Source organism: Nanorana parkeri, unplaced genomic scaffold (genome assembly GCF_000935625.1).
Source record: "Nanorana parkeri isolate BGI_ZX_2015 unplaced genomic scaffold, ASM93562v1 scaffold1876, whole genome shotgun sequence".
Taxonomy (NCBI): Eukaryota; Metazoa; Chordata; class Amphibia; order Anura; family Dicroglossidae; genus Nanorana; species Nanorana parkeri.
In genome coordinates, this window is record NW_017308144.1 from 164,173 (window position 1) to 185,190 (window position 21,018).

Below are 21,018 nucleotides of genomic sequence, written 5' to 3' on the forward strand. Positions count from 1 at the left end.
CCTGACCTCTGCGCTCTGTGTCACACCATGACCTTTGTGCTCTGCGTCACACCCTGACCTCTGCGCTCTGCATCACACCCTGACCTCTGCGCTCTATGTTACACCCTGACCTCTGCGTCACACCCTGACCTCTGCATCACACCCTGACCTCTACGCTCTGCGTCACACCCTGCACTCTGCGTCACCCTGCGCTCTGCGTCACACCCTGACCTCTCCGCTCTGCGTCACACCCTAACCACTGCGCTCTGCATCACACCCCGACCACTGCACCACCTGAGAGTGTCTTTACTATATCCACAATCATGAATAAACAGGAGATGATGTAGATCACTTTCTATTTATTCATAATTGGGGACGCAGTAAACATGATATGTCCTCAATTATTTACAAACACTCAGCGATCACTGATCACTGCATGTTTGTGCCTCACTCTGCTTCCTGACACGCTGTCACAGGAGGCTGAGCAGGCGGTGCGGAGAAGAGAGCAGCGCTCGGCCGGCTGTCACAGTTTCTCTCCTCCCCGCTGCGACACAGAGCAGCGCCCAGCAGGGAGGAGAGAATACACAGATGCAGCGCTGTATCAGCCAGAAAATGGCACATTCGGCATTATGCCAAAAGTACAATTTTCGGCTGATATATTTCGGCGGCCGATATATATAGGAGCATCCCTAGTTTATTTTGTTTTCCCGTGTTGTAATTTACATGGCTGACGAAAGTGGCAAGGGGGGTGGGGACCACGCAGGGGAAGAGGGAAAGCAGGAGGGGGGCTCAGTGGGCCTCTGGGTGTTACTTGCCCCCTGGGCCAAAAGTTGCCAGTCAGCCCCTGAGTGTGTCCTTGATGTATGTGGCTACAGAGGTAAGATCGGATCTGGTCGGGAGGTGTTGTATGTAAGAGCGGATAGAGCCGTCTTCATAGTCAGGGAGCAGGTCCGAGGCCCGTGGGAGGACATCAACGCCATGTTGGGGATCTGTGTTTTAGGGTCCTCGTGGTGTTGGGTCCGTAAGATCTCTGGGATCTGTTTGTGTAACGGGGTCCCTTTTGAGGCAGGAGCGGCCATCTTTCACGCAAAAAACACCCCCACTCCTATGTTCTTTAACACCCTTTGGGTACAGTTAAGAAGCTGCACTAAAATCAGTAAACTATAAGTGATAATGTTTTTTCCTGCAAGTTCAGTGAAATGAGGATCAATTAAATCTGAACTGCAAGGTGATTACTGGGACATTTATTAAAACGAAAAGATCTGCTAGACTGAAAAAGCACTTTTTGCACTTAAGGAGACGTATTATGGAATGGGAAATGATCTGTTGTCTAGGCTTTTAGTTGGTGTTTTTAATATGTAACAAATAAATGTTTTTGTAAATCTTTTTTGAGAACCTGGTTGAAAATGTAATGTTTATTGGTACTGCATAGTTACAGTTACTAGAAGTCTCTCTAAGATGAGTGTGAGTACTTCTAATCTTATCATAACCTGGTTCATTGGTGAGATGCATACGGTTGACAGACTTGAAAAATTAGATTCTGCCCAAGACAGGACTCACTCTACCTCTTTTCCTGCAAGCAATATTCCTTGTTCCCCCCTGATGTATGCCACCGCCGTGGTGTTATTCAACTAATTCCGGATCAGATGACAGGTTGAATGCTGAAAGGGCAGCCAGGGATGCACCGATACCGGTTTTTCAGTATTGAGTACGAGTACCGATATTTTGCTTTCAGTACTCGCCGATACAGAGTACCGATACTGATGCTTCTGCTGGCGTGAAGCAGGTTTCCCGGGCAATCAGGAAGCCAGGCGGCATGTAATTACATGTTGCCCAGCTTCCTGATTGCTCGGGAAGCTGGCTCCATGTTGTTTGGATGGCTCGATTGTGATTGGCTGGAAAACCGGCTTCCAAACCAATCATCATTGAGCTGGCTTCCCGGCCAATCAGGAAACCGGGTGGCGAGTAATGACCCTCCTCCTGGCCTCCTGATTGACCGGGAAGCCGGCTCCTTGCTGATTGGCTGTGAAGCCGGATTTCCAGCTAATCAGCATTGAGCCGGCTGTTTGGCTGGCTCGATCCTGATTGGGCATGAAGCTGGCTTCCCAGCCAATCTGCATGGTGCCGGCTTCCCGGCCAATCAAGAAGCCGGGAGGTGGGTCATTACTTGCCACCTGGCTTCCTGATTACCCAGGTAGCAAGCTTCATGTTCCCTTAGGGAACTGCTGGTCAGAGGACATTTTCCTCTGACCGGAAGTTCCGGTATCGGGGAAGGTATCGGAGCATTTGGGAGAGTACGAATACTCACCCAAATATTTGCTATCGGCAATGATACAGATACCAGTATCGGTGCATCGCTAGGGGCAGCCATATGTTCCAAGATGTTGTTTGGCAGGTGAGATTCCATCAACGGCCCCCTGCAATGAAAGAGTGCTCAGGATCCCCCCCCCCACCCAGCCCAACAGGCTGGTATCCATCATCAGGATCTTCAAAAACAAAAGAAAAAGAACAACTTCCCCAATGTCAGAGGTGAGTCCCAGAGCATGAGCGAGCTTGCATATTTTGTTAAGATCCATCTGTAATATGTAACTAATCGACTGAGTTTTAAACATTCTACAAAATTTTGTTGGGCAGTGTACTGTCCCATGAAAGAAAAGAAGATAATGCAGCATTTAGAGTGAATGATAATATGTATGCTGGCCAGGGGCGGACTGGGCCAGGGGGCAGGGTGGCAATTGCCCCCCGGGCCTCTCTGATGCCACCGAGAACGGCCCCTTGACCCCCGGCCGCTGCCACCTGCACCCGCCCTCCGCATCCGACGCGGCTCTGTGAATGGTGCGGCCGCTGCTCCTTAAGGAGGAGGGACTACAAACCCCAGCAATAATACATTATACAGCGCAATGCGGAATTCCATCAGCTATACATACTTTTGCTGGGACTTGTAGTCCTCTATAGCTGGTGGTATTCTGCATTGTGCTGTATAATGTATTATTGCTGGGATTTGTAGTCTCAATACAGCAAAATGCAGAATACCACCAGCTATAGAGGACTACAAATCCCAGCAATAGTACATTATAGCTGGTGGAATTCCACATTGTGCTGTATATTGTATTGCTGGGATTTGTAGTCCTCTATAGCCGGTGCCATTCTGCATTGATTGCTGTATAATTTTACACTTTCCATTTCACTATATTGCATACCACACTTTTTTTTTCTTATTTCCACCGCTCCAAGCTTGCTCCTGTGATGGACTACAATCTCAATACAAACTAGTAGTCCATCACTGGAGCCTTTTGTTTTGGAGCAGAGAGCCCGCATTGGCCACCTGAGAGCCTAATTAGGGAACCACCTCTGCTGCACACACACGCACCCGTGAAACTCTCTGGACCCCTGGGTGAGAGAGTTTAGACATCAGGCGGAGAACCCAGAGCAACAGAGTATGTAGCTTCATATTATTCTGCATTGCGCTGTGTAATGTATTGCTTGGAATTGTAGTTCTCTATAGCCAATGCCGTACAATGTATTTCTGAGTTAGTGGCAGAACTACCAGGGTCGCCGAAGTCATGCACGCGCACAGCCCTGACGAGGCATCCCTCCACTACCAGTGTGCTTTACATTTCCTAAACCGATAAATACATTCACACTACTGTTACAAGGATGGCAAAAGTGGCAGACAGGGGCGGGGAGAAGGCGGGGAAGAGGCAGAGCGGGATGGGGGCCAAGTTGCCGCACCATGGGCCTCTGGGTTGTACTTGCCCCCTGGGCTAAATGTTGCCAGTCAGCCCCTGATGCTGGCCATATAAATAATTGTTCAATTACTTCAACACAGGTACATGAATAAACATTACAGTTGTCACAAAAAGGTGTCCTTTCATTATCACCCCTAATGCAATTTTGTACTGTTAGGGCCTATTAACACAATAACATTTCACTAACACGTGTTTCACTGCAACTCACATTAAAAGCATTGGTGCAACACAGTGCCGTTCATTCTGAATGGCATCCCAAAGCACCTTGTTGGTGGACACACATAGTAATGCAGTGCAACTCCCTAAGGTGTGTTGCGATGCACTGCCAGAAATTGTGCATGGACCTTTTTGAGTGTGTTTTGGTATGTTAGACAGCCCTTTCAAATGAATGAGCTGCCTTAACATAACGTAACATAACGTAACTTAACATCTGTGCACATTGCACTTGTGTGAAGTGTAAGGCTGGATTTACAACTATGCTTTTCCCCCCCATAATGCATCTTACATTAAAATCAATGGAAACACATCAAAACACGTCAATGTGCATTGACATGTGTTAACATGCATTTTTTATTTATGTTGCAATTCACTTTGTATTAAATGTCAATGCACGTCATAATACATGTGCTGAGATGCAATTCCATTGATTTCAATGGAAAATTCATAAAAAAAAAAAGAAAAAGCATAAATGTGTCAATCCAGCAAAAAATAAAATCCAGCAAAAATATCTTAAATAGACTGTTTTTTTTAAATTACTTATCACTATCTGTCTAAATGTTTTATCACTAAGATCCAACTGGTGCTGATCACTGCATGTAATTCTTACTTAGCTTAGCATGTAATTATAGTCCAAAAGAAAAATTCATACCAAACCAAGTGATTCCTTTGAGTGTTCTAAGTCCTCACATTACTGTTTCAAGCCCTGATGAAGGGGGAGTGTTGTTGCCCTCGGCTACTTTTTTCTTTGTGATCAAATAATAAAGACTCTTTTACCCGTTTGGTCTAGCGTCCATTCAATATGTGTTTACACTCTAAGCTTCTCCCAGGTATCCTAGTAAGGAAGACCTGTTGTGCTTTTGTAACCACCTTACCAGAGGCACTGATCTGGCTTGGAAAACCTTGGTACATTTTGAATTTTAAATGAGCACCTGTTAAATATTTTAATTTGAAGTTTATCACTATCTGTGTCCTCTTTGGAGATTTCCACCATTTCCTCTCCTATTGACAACATATTTAACAGCACAATGGTTAAAAACAAAAAAAAGGGGTACTTGGACTGGAGGAGCAAGAGAGTGTGCCCTTGTTACTTAGGCTTCAATTAAGGTATGTGACAGACATAAAGTACCGTATTTTTCGCTCCATAAGACACATTTTTTTCCCTCCAAAAGGGGGGCAAAAATGTTTTTGCCTCTTATGGAGCGAATCCCTATCGCCCGACGCCCGGGGCATGCAGTTTCGGGCGCGTAGTTTTTTTGTACATTCAGCCCTGCTCAGGACAAGCAGAGCTAAATGTACAGTGGGAGCAGCTGCTCGTTTAATACAAGTGATCTAATCAGATCACTTGTATCAAATTGAGCGGCGGCGGCGATCATGTCCGGGGCCCCCCCGCCGTGGTTTTCGGATCCCCCGCTCCTCTGGGGGACCCGTGACCACGGCATAGGAGCTCACCATAGAGCCAGTAGAGCAGACGAAGAACGTCTGTTCTTTGTCTGCTCTGTGTGATCACTGAGACCGTGGCGCTGTAATCACAGCGCCACCTGTCTCAGCTGTCACTAACTGCAGCTGTCACAAAACCCTACCCTCCTTGCGTCCTATGGTCAGGTGCGCCTTATGGACCGCAAAATATGGTATATTACTAACAGCATTACCACTTAACAGGAATGGAAAAAAAACCTAATGCAGCCCCCACATCTAAGGACTGGTAAGCCGCAAAATATAAAATTTTTGTTTTTGGGTTTAGCTAGGAAGGCCAACATTTCCATCCTTCCTTAACCAGAGAAAGGCTCTCAACCAATATCACTTTTAAATATTGTTTTAAATTTACTCTAAGTCTTGCCAAACAGGTTGAGTCCCTATATGTAGAAAATGTGAGATTTGTTCCTGGTTACGAAGCCAGGGATAATACAATTAACCAGTTGCCGTCCGCCCGTTGTAAAAAAACGGACGGACAGCACTGCAGCATTGGCGGGTTACCGTCTCCAGACGACATTGTTTTTCTGCTCGCGCGCGCCCCCTTGCGGGCGTGCACGGGCAGAAAAGACCCGACCAATGCAAACACCCGTGTGTTTCACATATAGACGATCGGCGGCTCTATAGCCTGCCGATCGTCTATATGTGCTCGTTTTTTCGGCCGCCCCCCGGCGAAGTTTTTTTGCCCTCCCCCCCTGACCCCTCAGCTTCAATCCCGGGATCCGCTGCCCCATCAGCGGCCCGGGATCGGGTCGGGAGGGCGTCAGGAGGAAGAGAGATCAGCTCCTTGCTGACCTCCCTCCGGGCTGTGAATGCAGAAGTGATGTGTATTACATCACTTCCGCATTCACCTGTCAGTCATCTGGCTGCTATAGCCAGAGAAAAGAAGCTGATGAAGCAGATCTCTACTTCATCAGCTTCTTTTGGGGTCCACAGGTGACATTAGGGGTCCTAGAGACCCCTAATGTCTCCATAAAGAGGACCTGTCAGTGTGCCTTTGCTATTATATAGAGGGATTGTTACCCCCCTATATAATAGCAATAACAATAAGTGCAAAAAATATATATAAAAATAAAAAAAATAAAAGTCACATATAAAAAAGTAAAATAAAATAAAAGTCACATATAAAAAAAGTAACAAAAACCCCCCCAAAATGTTTAACTCCCCCACCCCCACATTTACTCAGATATAAACGTAAATACACGTCCGGTGCCCCAGCGCGCAAAAACGACAATTGCGCTACAATTGTTACATATCGCCGCGAACGTCGCAGTGAGAGCAATAATTTTACGGTCATCAATCACTGATAACACTAAACTGATGAGCGGTAAAAGCTTTTAAAGTGTCGCCTGTGGCCAATTTTGGGTATTATCGTTTTTTGAGGTTTTGCGCGCGCATGCACTTTTAAGGCTTGACATGTTTGGTGTCTTTTTACCCGACGTGACCCCGTCTTTTATATTTTACCAAAAAATTGGGTAATAATAAATGTTTTATCATTTAATATAGAGGAAACAGTTTTATTTTTAAATTTCGGTAATTTTTCCTTAATATAGTACAAAATAAAAAACCCAGTGGTGAATAAATACCACCAAAAGAAAGCTCTATCTGTCCCCAAAAAATGATATAAAATTCATTTCAGTACAGCGTTGCATGACGGAATAAATGTCAGTCAAAGTACCGCAGTGCTGAATACTGAAAAATGGCCTGGATGGGAAGGGGGTTTAACAGCGCGGATGTCAACTGGTTAAAATGACAAAAGGTGCAGCTTTTGTAAAATAACCTTTAACTGCTGCCTTTCACTGATATCCAAACCCTCCAATGATCAATTCGTCAAATTCCAGCCCACTTTCCATACCTAACATCAATAACAAGATTCTAGCAAAAATTCAGACAATACGTCTCAGTTCAGGCATATCTTGTCTTATCAGAAACAATTACCTAGGCTTCGTCCCAGGGTGCCTCTGCAGTAGAGACATATATATAACTTATGGATTGGTACCATGCTCCAGTCCAGATCTCTAGTTCATTACTTAGCCTTTCCCTCAATTGTTTGTAAGGCTGCAATATAGCAGGAACATTTAAACACATATGATGGCACTGCCCTAATAGTAAAATATTTTAGACCCATACAAACTAAATGCATTTTACCATACTGGGCTGTCTAATCGGAAAAAAATGTCCTTTAAGGTCCTTCTAAACAAGAAACCACAAAGCTATACAACTAATACTGATCGGTTATACATATTTTTACTGCAACCAAACAAGTTATTGCAAAGGCTTGAACATCACTTACAATTTCTTTCAAATCCCTGAAATTCAAAATAAACCCTGTATGAACTATGATAAATTATTTGCTATATTAAATAACAAAATCCTGAAATGTAAAAAAAACATGGGCTTCCCGATTCACAGACTATCTGCCAACGAACATTGATTCCCTCTCCTAACACTTTGAATGGCTCATAGAAATTCAGATCTGATCCACCTTCCCCCCACTTTTTTCCCTTTTGTTTTTATTCCCTTTTTCTTATCACACTTTTTCCTTTTCTACTACTTCCTCCTCTTCTCATCTGTCCTACCCCGCCTTCCCTTATCCATTACTCCCCCCCCATACCCAGCCCTCCTTCAAACCACTACTAGGTTATGTCTTCACCTAAGCACAACCCCTTTTCTAACATAACCTTATGACTGCCCACATTTTCTATTTAACTGTATAAACCTGATTATATTAGAATGTGGTAAAACATACAGTATGTTCACCTAAATCCCTTTCACCATCTCCCTTTTGACGTATAACAAGTATAAACTCTAGATATAAAAAAAATTAGAACTTGATCTTTCTATTTGTCAATGGTTTTTAAAGTGCATGTCAAGTAACAAACTTGTTTTATAGTTTTCGATAAAGGAATAAAACTCTTGTAAGGTTTTTACTGTTATCTGGGGCTCTGGCGTTAGAGAAATGTACTTTCACTTCCTGACTTGGTTAGAACTGTTTTGCCAGAGAGGAAGTGGGAGGAAATTTGCAATAAGGACATAGAGAGAAATTAAAATCTGACAGAGGTGGTAGAATTTTCTTATTCTACTATACAAAAGCATTTTTATTTCTGTCTGTGTCTTTGTTGCAGAGTTCTCCTCACCAAAAAAAGTAACAACAGGACAAAAAAGTAAAGGTAAATCTCTTTAGTCATACACTTTATTGTCTTTTTGTACATTGTGGTATTTTGTGGCAATCCCATTGTGAAATTTGGTGTTATGATCACCCAGGACTGAATGGTGTCAGGTAACAAGGTTTTTTTTTTTCAGGGAAGAGCTGGCTTTTCAGTTCTTTCCAGATTTTCTGGCTTCTGCTTGGGATCCTGGCATCGGGAGATTTCAAAGTGAGTCAGAAGGGAAGAAAGCTGCAGTCCTGGGGCCAGGAGTGACCAGCACCCAAAGATTGCACAGGTGTGCACAACCCTTAACCCCTTAAGGACAAGGCCTTTTTTTCATGTTTTGTTTACATGTTATAATTTACATTTTAGGCCTGAAAATGACTTAAAACCCCCAAATATTATATATTTTCTGAAAGCCAAGACCCTATAGAATAAAATTGTGGCAGTTTTTTATTATTTTATTTTTATGTTGCACGACTGTAGCGCAACTTATTATCAAACCCAAACATTTTGTCAAAAATGCACTTAAGTTAAATTTAGTGCCCCAAAACACTATATAAAACCCTTTTTTGTAAAATATAAAAGATGAGGTTAAAATGAGTAAGTAGATACCCAAACATGCCCAGGTTAAAAATTGTGTGTGTCCGTGAAACTGTGATAGAATTCAGTACCCCAAAAAGTCTATAGACGACTGGAGCAACAGTCACCATATTTATTCCCACAGAATTTTTGTACAAGTCATCCTGAATTGAGAAAGCTGGTGGGATGACCAGTGAAACATCTTCAGGAAAAATACAGCAAGTCCAGTTGCCTTGACTTATTTTTTGCAGATATACCATGACCTGGATGAATGAGAACCTTCACAGACATTTATAGACGACGCTTTAAAAGCCCATACAGATCATCATTTTAGAGATACATGTACATATTGGCCCTAGAATTATTGCTCTCACTCTGGCGTGTGCAGCGATACCCAACATGTGTAGCACAATCGTCGTTTTCATACGTAGGCGTACATGGCGCGTGCTTACGTTAAGACGCGCGTGATCGTGGGAGCCTTTGTAAAATGTTTTACAATCATTTTTACATTTTATTTATTTAATATTATTTTTAAAACTTTTTTTAACTTTACTTTAATTGCTATCACATACAAGCCCTCCATGTGATTGCATATTGGTGGTGACAGGTCCTCTTTATGGTTATACTGGGGGTCCAAAAGACCCCTAGTATCGCCTTTACACTCTAAATAAACTAGTGAAGTACAGATCATACTTCAATAGCTTATTGCTGGGCTTCCGGAGCCCAGCAATGACAGCTCAGGGACCAGACGTGATGCAATACTACGTGTCGCTCCCGGGGGCCATAAAACGGAGACGTTCACCGCTCTCCTCCCCAGCTTTCACTGACACCTGAGATGCCGATCTCGGGCCCATAGGAGGGGCAGCAGAGCCTGAGAAACGCGGCGGGGTGTCGGTCAGGGGGGGGGGGGTTGTTTACTGGATCATAGAAGCGATCTGGCGGCAGGTGAGCCGCCAGAATCGCTTTTACTGTAAAGCCGGCCGCCAGCTCTACAAATCTGAACAGAGTCCCGGCGACAGTTCTTACCAGCACAGTCCAATCCGGACAGAAAAAATACTGCATGTCACATTTTCTCTGGTCCGCAACGCGTCAAAAACGCACTGAAAACGCACCGCACTGCAGTTAACAGCTGACAGCCCCACTCCACAAAAAAAGGAACTGGAACGCGTCCGGAACGCAGTAAAAACGCACTGCACGCATAGCACTGCGTCTGCAGATCTGCACCAGAAAATGGTGTGAACAAGCCCTTAGGCTGGCTATAGAGAGACAGATGTCTCACTGAGAATAAAGGGCAAAAGGACAACAGCTTATCTTTGAAGTACTTTTCTGGCATTTAGGCCCCTTTCACACAGATTGCACCCATTCCGATCAGCAGGGGATCCGTGCACAGATCCCCTGTTGATCAGATTACTACAGAACGGATGTCAATGATGTCACACTTTTGTGACATCAGTGCCCCTTTCGTTTTTTCCCCCATCTTGATATAGAAGAAAAAAACTTAACTAACCGGGCCAATTAGGTCTATGGGCAGTTGGATGTAAGCAGATCATTTACATCTTATTACCCTTGATCTGTCACAATCAGGTCTGCCAAAATGAAACGCCATTCAACATTTTTTTTTTCTGGACCTAGACAGGGTCAGGGGTAATTGGATGTAACATCTGGATGTAACATCCGTTAACATGTGGCTACCCATAGAGTTACACTGGGATTCCAATCAGATCTGCATGAAAACTGACAGGCAGATCTGAACAGACTGTCCATGTGACCTTACTGTACATCTGTAGTGGTATTTGTGTGATAACAATGATAGTGAAGAAGTGCTCTTTACTACACCTTTACAAGGTTGATTGCTGCAAGTGACGCTGTTATTGGTGGCCAGGTTGTGTATAACAAGCCTTAAAGAGACACTGTCACCTTGCTTATGCAGGACAAAGTCCCTGCAAAGGGCCCCCCGACCCCTCATACTTACTTTGACTGCATCCTCCATGTTCCTTCCTCCATTAAAGCCAGTGATTCTACCCAGTGCTCCTAGGTGAGCATGTGACCTACTCCCCCGTGACAGTGCTTTGGCCTAGTAGCCAATCTAGTGATCCAGGTACGGTCACATAACCCAGAGAGTGACATTACCAATCCCCTGGTTCGCCGACACTGCTAATATTAGCACCGGCTGGGATGGGTGAAAGAGAGGGAGCACAGGCAAATTGATATTTTGCACATATAGTGTAATTTTATCATAAATGGGCAATGTGCCCCTGTCTCTGCCTCCATGACCCATTGTGATATCCTACAACTCAAACAAAGGAAGATAGCAGCACATGTGCATTGATGTTACTGTTTCCTCTTCTACATAAAACATTCAAAAATCTCTGTGCATGATAATAAGCAATCTATCAGAAGAGCTCATATCATCATCAAAAGAACCCTCACATGGCCCAGTTGCCAACTATTATTTAATTGTTTCACATCAAATAAACAGTTGTGTAGGTGCTCTTTAGACAAATAAAAGCCAAGACTCTAGCAAACAAGGTGTTTCCAAACAGGAAACTTTGTCTACAGAAAATGTAATATATATTTGCTTCTTACCTGGGAGTGCAAATATAATTTTCCTAACGCCATCAATATCCAAGGTTGCAAAGGTGGTTGGCAGGCTGTAAGACAAAATGTGATTTCTTAAAAACAAAATCTGACTTTTCTTTATTCTTATACTAAATTGAGTCAGAATGTGAATAAAGAGAACTGAATACATTTGGGTAAAATATGACCACAGAGTATATAAAGGCTGGTTTATAAAAAACTTGACTCTTTTTGAAACTCTAGCTAAGTGTCATCTTCAGGAAGATTTCCCCTTTACCTCCCAATCTAATGACAGTGGTAAAAAAGACAGGAAGTGAAAGGAGATCTCGCTGACTTGACAAAGGATCCAACCCTTACCTGCTCTATCTAAAAGTAAATCAATAAAAACAATTTGGCTTTTATATAATGCATTTAAAAAAATATATATGTTTCTGCCGGTCATATACTTGCAATACATTTTTCAAGTATTTATTCATAGAATGAATTTAATGTAAAAGGGAAAATATGAACCTAAAAGTAAGCACCTACTTTTCCATGGAGCTCCCTGCCATAAAGTGTACTTAACTGAATGTTTAAAAAAAATAGATATGCTCGAGGCACATGCGAGCAGCCCGGCATGATGGCCGATTGAGTCCCGAGCTCTGTACCTCGGCGGCTTCGATATACCCACCTCTGAAGCTATAGCGACCCTGGCGACCCTGCAAACGGAGGAGAGTCTCTCATACAGACCTGGACTTACTCGTAATGGCTGGTGGAGCTTGTAAACAAGCCCACGCTAACTCTACACCGGGATCTAAACCTCCTAAACGCAATTCCAAGATGGTGGCAGTTTCCCCGCCACACAACCATACACCTCCGCCCGCAGCCTTGCAGGATACAGGGACCCTCCTAAGACCCCTCTACAAGCTTCAGTGAATATGAGGGCCCCTGCACATAGATCCCCAGCATTCACATCCTCTTTCATTGAAAAAACACTGGAAGACATGCTTCTGTCCCAGCCCGCATTCTCACTATCCAGTCCTGATATCCAAGATGGTGTGCACAGTTTAGACTATGCGGACTTGCTGGATTGCCCTGATATCCTCACTAAGATATCTGATATGCTGGATCAGGGCCTCAATAAAGTGGCCAAACAAATCACTGCACATATCAGATCTGACCATAAGGATTTGGGCACAAGCATAGAGGCCTTGGAATCGAAACTGGATAAAACAATCTCACATGAATCAATGAGATATCCAGCTGTTCATAGGCCTCTCATCCAGATGAATGGGTAGAAGGAGTCTTCTGTTTACCAGACTGACGCAGCAGAGGTGACAAGTGGCGGGAAGAAGGGTGATCATCAATCACCAACATTGAGAAGCAGGGGATGGAGAATCTCTAAAAATCAGTCCCAGCTGGAGCAATAAGCCTTCACCATCAGGGAGGTTGGTAATAGAATAAGATTTTTTTTTAAAGTGAACAGTAAACGGAAAGGAAAGGCTCATCTATACTTAATCCCCTGCTGGACAAAGCCTGTAATAGAGGTTTCAAGGTTTCGTTTGAATAGTTGCAGGCAAGATGTCCGCAAAAATATGTATAGGGTATCCTAACAAGGGCATAGCAGGCTGCTCTCTAGTCTTTTGCATAACTGGTTCCTTGACACGGAAAAAATGAGGCTTGATAATGATGTCTCTTGAAGAGTCTTCAAAAGCAGGTCATAGTCAGAGCCCGATAAACTCGATCCAGCTCCAGCCTGTGGTCAAGTGTATCAGGGAGCAGTTCTTTGACCGATTTAACTGCTGTGTCCAGTATCAGGTCAGTAACAGATTCAGGAAACCCTCTAATTCGAAAATTCTATCTCCGAGATTGATTCTCCAAATCATCAATTTTGGAAGTCTAAAATAATTGTTTGATCTTTTAGTTTAGGGCTGCAGCTAACGATTATTTTCAGAATTGATTAGTTAGCCGATTAATCGGATAGAAATAGTAAAAAATAAAAAATTGACTACCGCAACGGAATTCTAGTTTGCATTGAGATTGTAGTCTATCACAGGAGCAAGCTTTGAGCGGTGACCACTTTACAACACATGTAAGTAGATGGAGAGACCCTCCGCACTCCTCACAGCAGTCCCGGCCAGATATGCAAAAAGTGGTGCTCGCAGTGATGAGATACCACGGTTGGCGCCGTGCTAAAACAGGAAAGTCAGGAAATCAACAGCACTCAGTAGTAAAGATAAATATGTCCCTTTTATTGGACAGAAAGCATCACAGACATCCAAATAAACCAACGTTTCAGGGCCACGCAGGGTCCCTTCCTCAAGACAGAAAGATGTGACAATATGGTAACAATCAAACACCACATATATACCCCATGTAGTTAATTAATGATTGAAAAACACACCCTCAGTGATGTCATAGGGGCGGCAAATAAGCCATATTTAAAGGTCAAAAGAGTAAAAAACAGACTACAAATTAAATAAATTAATAGAAAATCATACCAGCAATCAGGGGATCCAGATCGATGCTGTGGCTGCATAGTGGTCAACATGATCGCAACCTAGGTACAAACTCATAAAACGATAGCCGCAAGATCATAAAGACATGCCGATTTTAATCACTATAAAGCGCCGGCGCAGAAGCTATCCGTCATAGGTTGCTAAGGAAACAAAAGGACACAATTCTCGAGTGTCTCACGGCGCAAGCGCCAGGACTGCACGTCACAGATGGTGTGTCAGAAACGAAAGCTTCCTGGATTGTTATGGAGACAGGGAGATCAGTCTCTCAGTCGATGAGTGCGCATGCACCGGGACTGAATATAAATGCTTTATTTCAAAGGACAGCGGCAAACGGCCAATACAGCCAATATGTAGGCACAACAATTGGCACTCCCAGATCAAAGAAAAGCAACATTACCAGGAAGATGAGAGAAACAGCTCTCGAGTGTCTCACGGCGCAGGCGCCAGGATTGTACACAGCGAGTGTTGTGTCAGGAGCAAAAGCTTCATGAATTGCTATGGAGACAAGGAGGTCGGTCTCTCAGCAATAAAGGATGCATGCGCCGGGGCTAAGCATAGATACTGTCATTCAAACGATAGTGAAAGACGACCAATATAGCCAGTATGCAGGCACAGCAATCGGTATTCCTGGATAAAAAAAAAAAAAGAAGAAAAAGGATAAATGAAAAACGCACAAGACAAGGCTGCACACCATAAAATTACAAATATAACACATATAGAGTCAAAAACAGGAAAAAGGAAGGAGGATAAAAGGACCGAGGGAATTTTATGACTATCCCAACTATATATATATAAGAATAAATATTATGTAGTATAAAGGTACACAATTGCTTTAATATAATGTCAATAGATAAAAAATGGGGCTATTCCTATCAGTGTGCATACACTCCAAACATGAAAAAACATAGAAGATATATATAGAGATTGATGCTTATAATAAGGTTAGTCTATCAGATAACAGGATAATGATAGAGTGGTATTAAGTCCCCTTGACTCACTTTACAACACACACACAGGGACCATGGGGAACAAAAGTAGCCCCCCTCCAGAAGGAAGTACAGTATCATCACTAATTCAGAGACGTTTCAGGATCTACAGCCGAGTGATACACCAATAAGATACATTTTTTTATTGGTTAAAGTACCTGAATGCATTTTTAGGATTTAACTCCCGAGTTTAGTGTCACTTTTATGAACAAACTGGCACACACACAGATGCACACGAGGACTTCTGGCACACACACAGATGCACACTAGGACTGCTGGCACAAACACAGATGCACACTAGGACTGCTGGCACAAACACAGATGCACACTAGGACTGCTGGGCCAAACCACAACGCCAACCAGACAAGACACACACAATATATATATGCAATAGTCCGAAACACAGTTCAAGTAACCATGAATGGAGAATCTTTTCCCTGTGTATGGATGGCAAAATGAATCACCTGTAATGAGTGAGTTACACTCACTTTACAACACACACACAGGGACCATGGGGAACAAAAGTAGCCCCCCTCCAGAAGGAAGTACAGTATCATCACTAATTCAGAGACGTTTCAGGATCTACAGCCGAGTGATACACCAATAAGATACATTTTTTTATTGGTTAAAGTACCTGAATGCATTTTTAGGATTTAACTCCCGAGTTTAGTGTCACTTTTATGAACAAACTGGCACACACACAGATGCACACGAGGACTTCTGGCACACACACAGATGCACACTAGGACTGCTGGCACAAACACAGATGCACACTAGGACTGCTGGCACAAACACAGATGCACACTAGGACTGCTGGCACAAACACAGATGCACACTAGGACTGCTGGCACACACAGGGACACACTAGGACTGCTGGCACACACAGGGACACACTAGGACTGCTGGCACACACAGAGACACACTAGGACTGCTGGCACACACAGAGACACACTAGGACTGCTGGCACGCAGACTTATACTGGGACTCATGCTGACATGCGACATCCCCCTACCGACATCCTTATTGAACTTACAATGGCGACTCCCTCGAAATTCATTTGCAGGTTCTTTTGAAAAGGTCGCCTTCAGTACAACTGTCGCTACACTATTTTTACAGTGATATGTTATAACTGCTTTAGTTACGGGTGGGTCTCGACCGTTGCACAGGGTCAATGTGCCCAGGTTTGATCTAGCCCTCAGGGGGCGGGGGGGGGTTATTGATGACTCTGATTGCCTTCTTATCCTGGTATCACTTGTTGGGTGAGTGTGTCTTGCGCTGCCCTGTAGCTGGGCTATGGATTTCTTAGTTTAATGGCTATGACACATGAACCACTGGAGGGGAATTTATCGAAAATGGAGCAGGCAAAATCTGGAGCAGCTATGCATGTCAACCAGTCAGCTTCTCTGTTTCATTTTCAAATCTGAACTGAACAAACTGAAGAGAGAAGCTGATTGGTTGCCATGGTCAACTGCTCCAGATTCTATCCACTCCAGTTTCGATAAACTCCCCACCTGGTGTTTGCAACACACAATGTCCAGGGTCTTAATTCTCCAGTAAACAGGAAGGAGGCCTTTCATTACTATTATTATTGTCAGCATGTGGATATTTTACTTCCACAGGCAACGCATTTCCGTGCTTCCTAACGCCCTACCTTCCTTCATAAACACTATCCCCAATTTTGTATGGCCAATTCCAAGGATAAAACTAAAGGTGTGGTCAATTGTTTTGCCAAAACTATCTTGTTTCACCCTCTGCTGGGAGTTAAAGACCCAGGAGGCTGTTATTTATTATTGAAAGGTTATATAGAGGACCACCTGCTTACATTTATCTCTTACTACGCCCCGAATAGTGCCCAACTTACCTTTTTTTCACTCTATGCTGTGGGAACTTCTCCCTCACTTTGAGAGTAAGATCATCTGTGCGTGTGATTCCAATATAGCTTTAGATCTATGTGTTGATCGCTCTTACCCTGGGAAATAAAGTACCAGGCATCCACCTAAAGCAGGTACCAGCCTGGCTAAATTTCTACATTCTTTTTCTCTGATAGATATTTGGAGGGAACTCAACCCCAACACAAGGGACTATACTCACTACTCTCAAGTGCATTTGAGTTATGCCAGGATTGACCATCTTTTTGTATCACCTTCGGTTGTACCTTTAGTCACTTCTATGTGCACAGAGATAAAATTGGAACCCTGCTCACCTCCAAATTATTTTCAAAACCTAGAGACATTGCTATGCCTAGGATGCGGTGTAGCTGGGGATTAGATTTCTTAAATCCCAAAAAATTGCTACACAAATTCCGCAATTTTTTCTCCAATCTTTATCAGGATGTCTCACCTTTTTAACCAACTAAATTGGAGGCCTTTCTCAATTATATCTCTTTTCCCTCCTTATCCCAAGCTCATAAGTAACTTATGGAAAAACCAATCAACTTAGCGGAAATTAGCGATAAAACAGTCCAAATCCTCTTCGGCTCCCACCAAATATTACAAAAAGTTATCTAAGGTTCTGGCTCCTCACCTGGAGACTTTCCTCAATGCTTTGCATCCGGAAACACCTCTAGACTTGGATCTGAATAGAGCATATGTGTTACCTAAACCCAATAGAGACCCTGGAGAAGTTTCTAATAATAGGCCCATATCGTTAATTAACATTGATCTTAAATTACTAACCAAAATCTTGTCAAATAGGTTAAATACGTTCCTTTTTCTTACATTCACCTGGACAAAGTGGGCTTTAGTGTGGGAAGACAGGAAAAAGACCAGTTCAGGAGGGTGATTGATATTGTTACCCTATTGCAATCCCGTTGGGATGGAGGCTGCCCCCAATCTGGGCTGCTACTTTCAGTCGACTTACAAAAGGCATTTGATTCTGTTTCCTGGCCTTACCTGTTCTCATCACTGGAGCGTTGGGGCTTTGGCCCTTTTTTTATGTGAATGGTGCACACTCTATACTCTAGCCCCACTGCACAGATCCGTATGCAATGTTATTTGTCGGAACCATTTCATATTTACAAAGGCACTCGGCAGGGATGTCCTTTGTCTCAGCTACTGTTTGCCACTGTGAGAGTATTGATATAAAAGAGGTGGGGTGGTTCTTGTGAACATAAGTGTGCATTATTCGCAGATGATCTCTTACTCTGTGACTTCTCGTTGGGCTACAACCCCTAATATTTTGCGATTGCTGGATGGGTTTGCTGAAATTTCAGGACTAGTCAACACCACTAAATCTACAGCCCTCAATGTCAATATCCCTTCGGGTTTGTGGACCTGTCTAACCCAACATTTTCCGTTTTCTTGGTCTACTGAATCCTTACAGTACTTAGGGATCAAACTTACTCCATTTTTTACTCACCTATATAAATCAAATTCCCCTTTGTTCAAACAACTTCCGAATGAAATGAACAGGTGGTTCTCTTGCAATCTGTCCTGGTTTGACTGTACCCATGCGATTAAAATTACCTTGCTACAAGCTGAATACTTCAAAAACTCTACACATTGATTCCTTTACCCTTTCTGCACTCAAGGCTTCCTTTCTCTATAATTGGAAAACAGATTTCCTCAAATATTTAGGAATCAAACTTACTCCTACCTACCCACAACTATAAGCGATAAACTATAAACCCCTTTTTGCATCCTTGCGACTTCTTCTACAGAAGTGGCGACCACTTAAACTTTCCTTTACGGGGAAAATCTTGGCTATTAAGATGACTTTGCTACCTAAATTGTTATATAATTTTATTACTTTACCAATTAAGATCCCTGTATCTGACCTAACTTCCTTGCAACGTGAAGTCCTAGCATTTCTCTGGGGTGATAGATGGCACCGCATATCCACAAATGTTCTTTTTGCCTCCATTTCTGAAGGAGGACTTGGTCTTCCGCAGATTTCTAACTATTACATTGCTGCTTAGCTGAGTGCTTTGCCCTTTCAATGTTCTTTTGCTCCGGGACCTAGATGGGCAGCAATCCAGTCATTGTGGACCGCTCCTATACACCCCGGCGCCTTGCTATGGTCTCAATCTAAACATCTCCCACGCTCTTTGCTTTTGTCCTCTATGGCATGTACTTTGGAGTTGTGGAATAGAGTTAAATTCACCTGTAAGTTGACCTCTACCATATCCTCCCTGACTCCTTTTCTGCTGAATCCCGGACTCCAACTGAGCCTTTCTATGGAATGGATCCATCCCTGGCAAGAGAATATTTTCACCTCAGGGACATCTCCGATAAAGTCAACTATACTTTGCTCCCATATCAAGTACTTAGAGATAGATTTAATCTCCCCTGCAGAGCCCTTTTTTCTTACCTTCAAATAAACATTTTGCCCAATCGATATCTGCTAATTTAACCTTTCCAAAAAGAACTCCCTTTGAGACCCTATGTAGTGGTCGGCTCTCCTCCAGAGGCTTGATCTCAGCCATTTACTAGTTGTTGAACAGCCCTCACCCAGAAGCTTTTGTCAAACATCCTTATATGTTGAAGTGGGAGCGAGTTCTGGAGCAGAAAATTACTCAGGAGCAGTGGGAAGGTATATGGCGTTCTGCCTCTACATCCTCAATTTGCTCAGTCTACAAGGAGTACCAATATAAATTTTTTTACCATTGGTACCACACTCCAGAATTTTTGCATTCTGTTTATCCTTCCATCTCCTCCATGTGCTGGAGATGTGGCAAGCTTCTGGGCTCCCTGTTCCACATATACTGGATGTGTGAGGGGATTCGGCCCTTCTGGAGGATGGTCAGGTCCACACTAGAGTACTTAACTCATTTCAACCTACCTTTGATGCCTATTCACTATTTGTTGGGAGTTCCATTCTTCCACCTCCATAGACCTAGACAAAAATTGGTACATCACGTTTTGACGGCGGCCTGCTGTCTTATAGCCCTCCATTGAAAACGAACTACTCCACCGTCTCACTTTGAGTTAGTCACACGGAATAATGATATAATGATGCGCGGAGCATGGAATTAGTACTTCAGTTACATGTAGATCAATCATTATTCACAATATGAATCTGTATATTCTACATCTAACTTTTGTCTTTTAATATATAGTTGAGAAACCAAATCCTCAACTACAGGATTTGGTTTCTGGTGGAGTCGCTGAGATTGACATTGCAGTCTTAATTTTATTTGTGCCACAGCAAAATAAAATCTTCTTTAAATATATCTATTTATCTTTCCCAAATGTTTATTAAAGTTTAAACAAGAACAATATAGACAGAAACAAAACAACACATCACAAAGAGACTCCTCCCAGACCCGGACTGTTGTACAAATAATACAGAAAGGGAAGACTAAATAGCATAAGACAGGGACATCTTCGATAAAGTCAACTATACTTTGCTCCCATATCAAGTACTTAGAGATAGATTTAATCTCCCCCCCAGAGACCTTTTTTCTTACCTTCAAATTAAACATTTTGCCCAATCGATTTCTGCTAATTTAACCTTTTCGAATATACATGTGAAATGTCCAAAAGCAGTCCCAAAGCAGATGGGTGGGTAAAGACAAAATCCAAAGCTGCATTTTGCAGCCCAGGGAAAAAGTGGGCAATGAAACTATAGAACTTGTTAAAGGTATAGACAGAAAACAGCCTTACAAACTTGGGAGACTGAAGCCTGATGAAAGAATGCCAGAAAGCAGTTGACAATCTGTTATAGTGAGTCATCAGGGAAAAGGGGGATCCCTATTCTTTATGGTATAAGCCTGAAACATGGTCTAGCAAATCCATAGGGAGTTAGTCACATTAGACGCTCAGACATCCTTACTAGAACCACCTAGAATGACAAATAGAAAATCCAACTT

The 21,018-nt window shown here is 43.0% G+C and overlaps 1 protein-coding gene across 1 annotated transcript in view; it reads right to left on the reverse strand.

Annotated features, from left to right (window-relative positions):
• The window catches only part of GPHN (gephyrin), a 142,398-nt gene that overhangs the window by 34,715 nt on the left and 86,665 nt on the right, over positions 1-21,018 (reverse strand). The window contains exon 14 of the mRNA XM_018571950.1: positions 11,735-11,838. Within this exon, the coding sequence (XP_018427452.1) occupies positions 11,735-11,838 (104 nt within the window). The remainder of the gene's footprint in view (positions 1-11,734; positions 11,839-21,018) is intronic.